Raw genomic sequence first — 12,169 nt, 5'->3', positions numbered from 1 at the left:
AATCTGACCCTGACCACTTTTTTTTTTTTTTTAACTATTTCCTCTATAATGCCTTCTCCATCTTTTCTCCCCACCACGTGCCGGAAGAGGTCATCTCTCCTCTTCAGAACTCCTCTGCACCCAGCACACTTCTTGCCAACAGTAGGCATCCAATAATCAAATGACTGAATGAATGGCCTTCAGTCCTGAATTCTAACTCCCAAGGGTCTGGGGGCTCACTCTCATGAATGTCCCTAGAGCCAGTGTCCTCAACCACAGCATTTTGGCAGTTGTGAAATGTGTTATAACTAATGAGTTTCTATTAATAAGGTATAACATTGTCAAATGATTTACTTCTGATAACTAGAGTGGACTCAAGATGGTCTCTGTGACACCCTTTGCTTATTTGCATTCTGTTATGATTCTTGTGATTTTTTTGTTTTTTTTATTTAAGATTTTATTCATTTATTTGACAGACAGAGACACAGTGAGAGAGGGAACACAAGCAGGGTGAGTAGGAGAGGGAGAAGCAGGCTTCCCGTGGAGCAGGGAGCCCGATGCGGGGCTCGATCCCAGGACCCTGGGATCACGACCTGAGCCGAAGGCAGACGCTCAACGACTGAGCCACCCAGGCGCCCCTCTGTTACGATTTTTGAAGCATAAGAGAACAGGATGTGACTATAGTTAATGTACTGAAAATGACACGAAGCCTGCAATTTTATATCTGCCACAGTGTTTAATGAGCTATCGTTACTGATTTTTTTAAATAAAGGGCAGTGTTTTTGGAAAGTAAATTAGCAACATTTTTTCTTTGAAAAATAACAGTTGAGATTTTTGAAATAGTTAACTTCATTACTCAGATGCTTGTAGGATACCTTTCTAAATACTACTCCCATCGCCTCCCCCCTTCCCCGCCCCGCCCCGCCCCAATCTAGCACTATTTCCTTTAAGATTCCCTTGGAGCGTTGCAGGCATGAGCTCTCATTTATGTGAGGCAGGAGCAGCCAACTACGAAGTGTGCTGTTCAACACGGTAGCCGCGTGGCTATCAAGCACCTTAAATGTGGCTTGTCCAAATTGAGATGGGCTATTAAAATATCCAGTGGCTTTCAAAGAGAGTATCAAAAATAAAGAGTGTAAAATATCTCATTAATATTTTAGATTGATTCCAAGTTGAAATAATTATATCTTGGCTATATCAGGTTAAAGAAAATATAATATTAAAATTCATTAACACTTGTTTCTGTTTATCTCTCTTGATTTGGCTACTAGAAAGTTTAAAATTCTAGTATGCGGTTTGCATTTGTGGCTCGCCTTATATTTCTATTGGGAAGTACTGCTCTAGGGCGCCTGGGTGGCTCAGTCGGTGAAGCGTCTGCCTTCGGCTCAGGTCATGATCCCAGGGTCCTGGGATCGAGTCCCGCATCGGGCTCCCGTTGGGCTCATGCTCACTGGGGAGCCTGTTTCTCCCTCTCCTGCTCCCCCTGCTTGTGCTCTCTCTCTGTCAAATAAATAAATAAAATCTTAAAAAAGAAAGAAAGTACTGCTTTAGGGTACATAAGAAATATCGGGGAGTCCTGTTTAAAATGCAGATTGCCAGGACCAGCCCTCTGGGGAATCTAGTTCAGCTTTCTGTATTTTCTGCAGAGACGAGCAGGAGCTACATGAAGTAATGACTGTAATTATTTACTTTCTTGCTTCTCTTCCCACTACTAAGTGCCTGATTTTCTTTGTATTTCTCAGTTGCAATTACCAAGAAAGAGGATCAGTTTGGTCTAGATAATCGTAAGTGACCCTCTTTAGTGAGAGCTTTCGTATCAGGCTACCTCACAGGTCTCTGCTCCATGGATTGGCTATCCTTTGGTCAAGTGTCCATCTCTAAACCAATCATTTGTGGCTGATGGGGAGGGTGGAGGAGGCATGGGTCAGGTTAAACAGAGGACAGGAATGACCAGAACCTCTCCTCTCAGCAGGGCCAATGGATGGCCAGCTTTGTTTACAGGGGACTGTGGGAATGCCCAGCACAGATCGGCCTGGCCAGCAGTGAATTAATTCAGAAATTTAAAGAACCCAATGCACATTCAAAGGCCCTGTGAGCACTAGAGCCAAGGATTGATTATTTCCTGAACGACTCTTTGGATACAATTCCAGCCAAGCCACTCTACAAATAACGATGACAATAGATCTATTCTCGAAAATATTTCAGTCACTTCTAACAGCCAGCTGGCCAGAGTAAACAAGGAATTTAGGTGGGGAGAGAGAGCATGCAGAGGCCAATGGGGCAATACATGGAATACAGCGAGGCAGTCACAGTTCTAGTCCCGAAGATGCCATGACGTCGCCCTATGACCTTGGGCAAGACACCCCAACCCCTCCTGCCTCAGGCTTGTCACCTTTTCAGATTACAAAGTGACAGGGATCGTGAAGGTTAGATGGAATGATAGATGTAAAGGTGCTTTTTAAAGTTAGAAGGGCTGCGCAAATGTTATATTTACAGGTATGAGTTGTCATCAACTACATGTTTACTAACAAAGGAGTAACCCCTACAATAAATCTTACCCAGTGGATAACCCCTGTACACACACCATCTGGTTTTATTTCTTCAACTTTGTTAAAATATTGGAAATGTTAACTCTCAGCTCTCACAGTGTATTAGCACTTACCTCCAGCTGTAGCTTCATCTGGATATGCCTTCAGGAATCCACCTCAAGACATCAAACTCTGCCGTGGGGCCAGCAGCCTGCCATGAACCACACAGCATGCATTTGAGAGAAATACAGTCAGTCCCATGGCTAATGACAACTGTCAGCTTCATCTGATGGTAGCTTTTCCCAATGCCTGTCAGAATATTCAAGATTTACGACATCTTCTAATGCCCTACCACAGCATTTCTGTTTAAACAATCCAAATGGCAAGAAAAACTGTAAAAGAAAATTTTAGCTATCATGTTTTCAGCCCTGATTAATTGCCATGCAGTATCTTGGGGGAAAAAAACAAAATACAATTTTCTTCACCTTATTCCCCATTTCTTTTACACACAAGATAAGTTGACACCCCCACCCCCACCCCCAAGTGCTCAATTTTACAGAGAACCAATTTAGGAATGCTGAGGATGCTTTCCTTTTCCTGTTCCTTTATGGAGAGTCTGACGCGTCTACTATACCAACAAAGGAGGAGAAAAGGGTTTGCATATTTGCATAATTGATTGGAAGCACGGGAATTTCGGTGGTTCTGAAAAAGGGAGCTCTGCGTCTTTAAGGCTCCATGGAGCTTCATCTCTGCTCGACGCAGACAGACCAGCTCTGCCGCAGCGACTCATCCTATCGATAAGGTTCACTTAGCCAAGGTGGAGGATGGGAAAAGAATGGAGCTGTCCCAGCTACTCAATGAGATCAGGGCAAACTATGAAAAGCTCCTCATGAGAAATCAGATAGAGACCGTGCTCTCAACAAGGATCCAGGTAATGATTTCATACAGACAGGCACCTTCCAGGATAAGGAGACAATCCCTGTCTATCCAATTCCTGTCCCGGCCTCTCTGAGGTACAGTATTTCCTTTTCAATGCAGCGTCTACTGGGGAAGGAATTTAGGTTTTACTGCGATGTGACTGGGACCACAGGGGGAAATGCTCTGATTATACTGTTATGTGGCCATTCGATTAATGTCAATTGATGATTTTTACATCAGTGGTGAGGTTCCTGTCATTAACAAAACATGGGGCCAACATGCAATAAAATGGGGCACTCTAACCTCTTTTAGACATCCTTCAGGAAGGAAGCATTTCAAAAACCCTTTGAAGATATTACAGAGTTATTTATAGAGAATGTTTCAATTACGTCTTTAAAATGGCAAGCTTTATGGTAAGATTTATTAGCTTGCACACTTTGTAGAGATAAAACGAAGTAAAATATTTCTGAAAGGTTTCTGTCATCAGTTTTATACCAGATTGTTATAAATGGAAATTATCTAAGTATGTGAAGGTGGCATTCAGAAACAGTGATATAAATTGGGACAATCAAAATTCCCCAAATTGATACTGACTCTCCACTTACAGATTTTTGCTTTTGTACTACAAGATGAGAAAGGTTTATTTCCAATACAAGTCATGAAATATTTAAGTATTAAAAAGAGGGGGAGCCAAGTTGAATAAAGGCTAAATCCTAATTTCATAGACTTACTTTGTTTTAAAGTGACATTCACATTTAGCAATTAATTAAGATCGCAAACATTCAAATAAATGTTCAAACAAATATTTTAGAAAGAAGATTTAAAAACTCAGGGTTGGTTTTTTGTGTCTTGGGGTTTTTTTTTTACCTATCATATCTGAGTTCAAATTCTATTCCAGGTACCCAAATACAGCAAAGAGTGAACTTAAGAACAATCACCAATAGGGAAAAAATATTTCTAGGAAATCATAGGACTTTATATCATTAGCAATTCATTTTTGGTAACAATATAAATTTCACCTCTAGGTAATACTTTCAGTCTTCACAAAGAATGATCAGTACCCTAGATCAAGCAAAGTCACTGGGATATTTAAGTGTTGGAATAGTTCACTCACTTTTTGCAAAGAAAAGGGAAAAAATTACTAGATGACCATTTCTGAAAATTATAAACCAAATAAACATTTTATTTTGCGATGGTCCCAATACAAGTTACTCAGTTTGTAAGTCACAATGCCAAAATTAGTAAATTAAAGGGAAAAGGCAAGGCTACTGTAAGTTTTGTTTAGGGTCTTTTTAACATACATCTACTTTAGAGGATTTTTTTTTTTTCAAAGAATTCAGGAAGTCAGTTGGAATAAATTCAGGGAAGCCTGTTCATTATTACAAAATAAAGATACATAAGCTTTAGGGATTTATTGCTGTAGAACAAACTACCCCCCAAATTTAGTGGATTAAAACAACCATGGCATTCTCTCTCATGATTCTATGGGTTGAATGGGTTCAGGCGGGGGTGATTCTTCCACTGTGTGTGACATTGGCTAAGACTATAATCATCTTGGGGCACAACTGGGCTGGGACATCCAAAGTGGCTCACTTTTGTGTCTGGCGCCTTGGCAGGGGATTTTTGGAAGGCCGGCTCAGCTGAGACAATTGGGTCTGTTCCTCTCTCTCCGGGTCGCCTCAGGGTCTTTCTCCATCTGGCCTCTATGCGATCTCTCCAGCAGGGTATCCAGACTTCTTAACATGTTGGCCCAAGGCTCCCAAAAGCACAGGAGTGCAAGTTGTCAGGGCTTCCTGAGGTTTAGGACTAAAGCTGGCACTTCTGCCATGTTCTGCTGGCTAAAGCAAGACACGAGGTCCGCCCAGATTCGGTACAGAAGGGGACCACACAAGGACATGAATTTGGGGAGGTCTGGGTCATTGGGGGCTGTCTTCGGCATCTAGCTACCACACAAAAATAGCTGCCAGTTCCATACACAAAAGCCAAAAGACCAGCAGATACGAGCATTTTTATGCCCTCCTATTTCCTAAATTCTTGACATTCTCTTTTGTAGTTGCTCTGCTAAGTGTTGCTGCTTAACTTTGCCAACTTAACACTAAGAACAAGTGATACAGCAAACCAAAAGAGATGTATGAATTTTGTTCTTTAATGCCTTGCCCTCAACTTTATTTGTGAACTTTCATTTACTGCAATGCTTTCTTTAAAAAAAAAAAAAAAACTCTTGTACCATCAAATTAAAATTTGTTATTTCAAAATGCATTTTTATAAAAGCATTAATAAGTTGTAATTTTTGCTACAAAAGACTACAATCAATTCCATACATTGCCCCTGCTGCTCTTGGGGCCAAATGTTGAGAATTCTGTCAAAAGGTACTTTCATTTGATTTGAACATCAGCATAAGAACATTTAAAGCCAAATATAACATATTCCACTTGCTATTTAACATGATGACATTCAGAAAACAATCTTTAAAGATGTAATTTTGGCCACTTCCCTAGACACCCAAGATTAACATGCTTTCCAAAAAGATCATTTGCAAAAGGTAAATCAACAGTGGGTTCTCTTTCTACGGAAGTCTATTTTAGAGCCTCTAATGCCGATGATAACCTAATCCTCTAAACTATTCATAATATACTTTCCAGCAGTATTTAATCTCTGTCCATATGCCCAGTCCCAGAATTGATCAGTTTAAGATATATAACTGTTTATCTGCTTTTACAAAGCAGCCTACAAGAAAATATAGGGGGAAATAATAGCTGAGTTTCAATCTGTCTTCCCCATAATGCCATAAATAATAGAAAGTTAAGAATCAGAGGTCTCAAACTTAGATCCTGCAAACTGTTACTTTTCATTAAAACAGATGTATTTTTCTCTGCGTTTCATGGACTGTCATAGTAGGAAGAGACGCCTGAGGTTCCTTGTATTATCTGAGAACGCTGAAGCTGAGCATGCAATTCACTTACTCCCACATCTGACTAATGAGTAACTAAGCACTGGAACACACTTTTGAAATTTGGCAGTTTAAAGGAAAAATGATGAGATACCTATGCTGTATTCCTAGGATGACTTTTAAAAGTTCTCATTTTCAAGAGTGCTCTTTGTTTCTGTTGTTCTTGTTGCTGGTGGCTTTCTTAAAGCTAGAAGAAGATATGAGCAAAAAAATGGACAAAGATGAAGAGGCTTTAAAGGCAGCTCAAGCAGAACTCAAGGAAGCTCGACGCCAGTGGCACCACCTGCAAGTGGAAATTGAGTCTCTCCAGGCAGTGGTGAGAATGAGCTCAAAAGTGACTGGCCCACTGAGTCCCCAGACGTTTGTTGACTAAGAGAGAAAGGAATAATGCCCATTACCTTACAGTGAGAAACTTAAAAAGCAAGGCCACTGCATTCTATCCTTGGTCCTAGTTCAACTACCCCCCTCCCTCCATCATGGCCGTGGCTATTATCAATTCATTCAAGGTCTAGTTCACGCCTATAGAAAGGAAGTCATCCTTGCTTATCATCCTGGGGTTCTCTAATTGCTGTAGTGGGAGAATATAGCCTTTGTCATTATCCAAAGTTATCACGGGGCGGGGGTGGAGGGGTGGGGGGGAAGGAGTCTTCTATCCCCACGCCTGAGATTTCTAATAGTAAAAAATATTTAAACACCTTCCTAAAATGCCTTTTCTAAGCAGCCCACTCTGCTTTAACATTCGATATTCTACATTTCCAATTTTTAAAAAACCAAATAAATCAGTGGTAATAAGTCAGTCATACTGCAGATTTTTTTTTTTTTTTGGCTGAAAGAATTACCACAGGATTCCTTTGAAATAGTAAGCTCTCTAGCTATCTAGATATAATTTTTTTTTCATTTGAGTCATACACAAAGTTGTAAGGAAATATCTTTTGCATAAGTGAAGTACCATTATTGCAAACTTTTAAAGAACACAATAGAATGGAGACATTGCAAATCAGATTTCAGCAGCACATTTTGTTTCACTGATTTCACTGATGAAGATCTATATAAAACAGGAAAGGGGCCTGGAAAACTCCCTACATGCCAGTGAGCAACATTACCAGATGCAGTTGCAAGATCTAGAGGCGGTGATTGAAGGACTAGAAAAAGAGCTACAGGAAGTAAGGCGCGGCATCGAAAAGCAGCTTCAAGAGCATGAGATGCTTCTCAACACGAAGATGAGGCTAGAACAAGAAATCGCCACTTACCGCCGCCTCCTAGAAAAGGAAGAAATCAGGTACCTAATTCCATATACAGTAGTTAATGGCAAGTGACCAGAAATACAGAGCTTCTGTCTTTGTTGAGGTAGTCAGAGAAATTACATCTAAAAACCCATCATCACCATGGCGTGCTCACTGGGTTCCTACAGCAAAGTAGGATTAATAGGCATGGCAAAGAATATGTGGAAGAACTATTTCCAGCCTCCCAAAATTATGAACAGAATGGCCAAAGTCAGGGACAGTAGCTACAACAAAGCGCGCCTCAAGCCTAGAGCGAAATGTAAATAATTCTCAATCGCTATAAAAATGACCTTTCTTAACTTGCTCACTTTCCTTGTCATTCATCTCTTAGAATTAGTCAGTGCCTTCTATGGACCACCCACAAAGAAAGCTTGGAAAATGCACATATTACCACATCCCCCCACCCAGGGCCCACTCCCACCACAGATCAAAAGTCAAAATTAATAATAATAATAATAATAATAATAATAATAATAATGTGATTATATTACCACCACAAAAAACAATTTAGTTCTGAATACATGACTTAAAAGACTTCCAGATGTCCTGAAACAAAAAGTATCAAAATATCAAAAGAGGAATTCTTACTAATTCACAGTTACATAATCTGCAATCACTTAAAAGGTCACATGGCTTTGAGCACAGGACAACCTCCAATTTTCCATGTTCCCATAGAAAGAAACCTTTATTCTTGCTTGCTTCAGAATTCTGAGTCCTCTACAAAATTAGATGAAACTACTTTAACCTATAATAAGTTTTGACATTTACTAAAGCTTTGAAAAACATAAATTGAATTCAAAATCTACCACTTACTAGCTGAGTGACACCAAGCAAGTTACCAAACCTCTCTGTGCCTCAGTTTTTTCAACCATAAAATGGGAATAATATTACCTACCTCATAGGATTGCTGTGAGGATTAAATAAATTGTTTGTAAAGTGCTTAAAACAGTGCTATGTGAATATACACACACACATATAATTTGTTGTTAAATAAAATAAGTGGTTGTGGATTTTATTTAATGCCTAATCATTCAAGATGTTGATAAAGTGGTCTTTAATACTCCTTTAACACAATTTTTAAATTTTTTATTATGCTATGTTTAAGATATACAAGAAAGTTTCAAGAAAAATGTCGTGAACTTCATGTACACACTTCCCCCAGCTTGAGAAGTAAAATATTTACAGTGTTGTTGAAGTCTTCCCACCCCCACCCCAGGCACCTAAACCATATCCCAACCCCCTATCCTCCTCCCTTAGTCTAACCTGGCTCCTGAATTTGATGCTTATTAGCCTTAAACATTCCTTTATACTAATATGTATATATGTATCCCTAAACAAAATAGAAAATTTTTTTGAATATTATTTTAACCTTTATAAAATTAGCTACAAATTACCTTTCTTTTCCCATTCAGTGTTATACTTAGGAGATTCATCCATAAAGATACAGTGTAGCCTTAGTTCATTTATTTTCATTGCTTAATAGTATTTCCATTGTATGAATATATTACATTTTATCCATTCTCTTACTGGTGAGCATTTGTTTCAATTATATGCTAATACAGTATTGCTTCTATAATATAATTCTTTCCAATTTCAGATATTATGGTTGTATCCAAGGTGAGAAAAAAGAACAAAAACCTACGACAAGTAGAGTTGGTTTTGTTTTACCTTCAGGTGAGTTTCTGATATAAGTAAACGAACTTGAAAAATAAAGTGCCATTTATAGGGATTATAACTAAATACTATAGAGTAGCAAAAACAAGCAATATTTGAATAAAGTTTGACATATAAATCAACTGTGACTAGTACTACAACATTGTAGTTTAATGTTTCACGGTAACATTTTCACAGCCATTATAAATGAAATATCTTTTTCAACGAAACTCCCACAAAAGTATGAGAACGAAAAAGTGGAAACAGTAACCAAACAGGCAATACTAAATGGCAATATCGTGAAGGAAAGCACTGAGGCTCGTGGCACTATTCAGTAAGTAAAATAACTTTGACTAATAATAATAAACACACAAAGGAATTAACTTCACTTGAGTAACCAGTAATCTTTGCATGTTCCCAAACATAATTTTAATGTGCTATGATTTTTTTTAATCTGACATGAGTAAATATATATAAACAAAAACTCAGATATAGGAGTGATCAATCCTTAATTTGCTATTTTTCCAAAAATATAATCAAAACATGAGAATTCCATAGAATTCCTTGGAAATTATACCTGTGTAATTTTTAAAGTATGTAAATTATAAATTCCACAATGTAAATTCTGTGTGTCAAAATGTGTCAATTATGAATTATACAAATTTCTTGATTTCTTTTTCATATGGAATTCATATTACATATTTTTAATAGATCCATACTTCTTCATATGGAAAGGTTTATTGTATCATTTCAGGACAGAAAAAGTGGATGAAGTTATTAAAGAATGGGAAGGCTCCTTCTTTAAAGATAACCCTCGATTAAGGAAAAAATCGGTTTCTCTTCGATTTGATCTTCATTTAGCAGCCACTGATGAAGGGTGTTTACAGACTAAGCAGGATAATCTACCAGATATAGAAGTCAGGCTTATCATGAGAAGATCATGCAGTATCCCCTCTATCAAACCTCCATCAGGAGCTAATTAATCCAAAGACAGTATTTGACTTGATTTGAAAATGACATTAGGGTGGACCAAGGTGGGCCATGCTGACTGCCTTCTGTCCCAAAATGTAAGTTATTAAGTATGTATGTTATGATCAATGTGTGATTCTCTTCAGAAAACAAACAGGAAGGGACAAAATTTCTCTGAATCTAATTACGGATGTATTCTTTGAAGAGAGGGAGTTTCAAAATAAAATCAGAAATTCAGTATGGTTTCTATTTTATTTACTCCAAATAGTCTTCTTTTCCTCTTGAAATTTTATCAGAGACTATAAGCGTTAAGGTGGCTTGGTTAAGTCTTTGAAATTTCACTCAGTGGCCAAATATTCTAAGGAAAGGGAACAATTTGTTTAAGTATGATTGTATTATATTAAGAATCACACTGACTTCTTCATCATTATTCCATGACTGGTTAGATCTAAAAAGATTTTTCTACTTAAAAAAGAAAACAATTGTAAACAAACTTTTAAAGAGGACTCACTAATCACAGAACCAAAAAAAAAATTTTTTTTGAGACAATCATTTGCATACTTAGAAAAATAACAGAGCCACTTTCCACGAGCCATTCCAAGCAAACTATAGAACACACCCCTGGCTAATTTGATGATTAAATAAATTTAAATTAATCTTCATCCAAAAGCTTTTTGTAATCATGATCTGATTTCCAGAAGAGTTACTTTATTCAAGGAACTTTAAGGTTGTGTCCTCCCCCACAAAAAAATCAGAAGGCCAGCAGCACAAACAGAAGATGAAAATCTCATTCTCGTTGCTACCGTTACTAGAATAGAGTCCTCTAATCTCACCATCCCAACTTTTCCATCTGTAAAGTTAAATGTGACTAATCTGAATATTCAATGTGAGCATTAGGTAAGATACTATGTAAAGTATTATAAATATTTCTTGCAATCATTTATGTGAATTAAGATAACAATATTGTTATCTAAGCGATGAGTATTTGCAGGATTTCTGTTTTTAAACTGTTCAAACTATAATAAATAGGGACAGAAAATCTATTTGTGAATAAGTCAAGTATTGTAGCAAAGTTTTTTAAACAACTTAATTTGTTTAATACAGGCATATTTATTTATTTTAAGACCTTAAATAATAAATACCTGTTTTAAAACATTAGAAATTTATAGGCTATCACTTTTTTTCTAAGCAGAAAAAAATGTTGATTACAACTCACCATACTTTTTTCCAGCTAAAGTATCATCGAAGGGCTACAGCTCAGTTAGCATTTTTATTCCAATCTTTGCAGTCTCTCTTTCTCTCCTTTATTTCACACAGAACAAAATGTGTATTTTAACCAGGAGAAAATTATGTTAAATCATCTTTAACACAATACAGGAATATAAAATTTTAATTTTTTTTTCAATTGCTTTAGATTCCTTTTAGCCTCTCTTATTCTATTTAGCAAAAGGGATGATTTTGTTTTGTCAAGGATAGGACAGCATGTTAAATGCTTATTCTTGTGTAAGCATCTGACCTAAAATACATCCTGTACATAGTGTTTTCATTCAATATTAGTTAAATGGTATGCTACTAACTTTATTAATGCTTTAAAAAATGCACTCATGTAAACTATTGTACTAAAGTCACTGTACTCAGCAACAATAATCATAATAAAACAATATATCTAGTGTAATCTACATGCAGTGTTCAGAACAGTACTGGGTATCATGAATGTAACTGCTTGTTATAGTAATTCTGCTATGCAGCTCTTGTGTGTATGACATGTACATTTTAAAATACAGTACTTGAATTTATAAAAAAAATATTTTATTTGCTTTGGGGCATTTTAAATCGGGATATGAATTTACCAAAGTAAATGATACCACTACAGTAAAAAAAAACTGAAA

At 37.1% G+C, this 12,169-nt stretch overlaps 1 protein-coding gene across 1 annotated transcript; it reads left to right on the top strand.

Annotated features, from left to right (window-relative positions):
- Positions 1-3,206: 3,206 nt before the first annotated feature.
- Positions 3,207-12,169, top strand: KRT222 (keratin 222). Its single transcript, XM_021704381.2, has 6 exons — positions 3,207-3,438; positions 6,563-6,691; positions 7,434-7,654; positions 9,256-9,332; positions 9,510-9,645; positions 10,066-12,169. Exons 1-6 carry the CDS (start codon positions 3,343-3,345, stop codon positions 10,292-10,294), a joined length of 888 nt encoding a protein of 295 aa, XP_021560056.1. The 5' UTR covers positions 3,207-3,342; the 3' UTR covers positions 10,295-12,169.

The sequence above is a fragment of the Neomonachus schauinslandi genome, chromosome 15 (genome assembly GCF_002201575.2).
Source record: "Neomonachus schauinslandi chromosome 15, ASM220157v2, whole genome shotgun sequence".
Lineage (NCBI taxonomy): Eukaryota > Metazoa > Chordata > Mammalia > Carnivora > Phocidae > Neomonachus > Neomonachus schauinslandi.
The sequence above is the reverse complement of the archived record's forward strand: the minus strand, read 5'-3'. Positions and strand labels throughout refer to the sequence as shown.

What these genes read in the sequence shown, in the direction of transcription:
- KRT222 (XM_021704381.2), top strand. Translation starts at nt 3,343, where the DNA reads ATGGAGCTGTCCCAGCTACTCAATGAGATCAGGGCAAACTATGAAAAG. An exon ending in TGCTCTCAACAAGGATCCAG is followed by an intron (nt 3,439 to 6,562) that starts GTAATGATTTCA and finishes GCTTTCTTAAAG; the next exon opens with CTAGAAGAAGATATGAGCAA. An exon ending in GAGGCTCGTGGCACTATTCA is followed by an intron (nt 9,646 to 10,065) that starts GTAAGTAAAATA and finishes GTATCATTTCAG; the next exon opens with GACAGAAAAAGTGGATGAAG.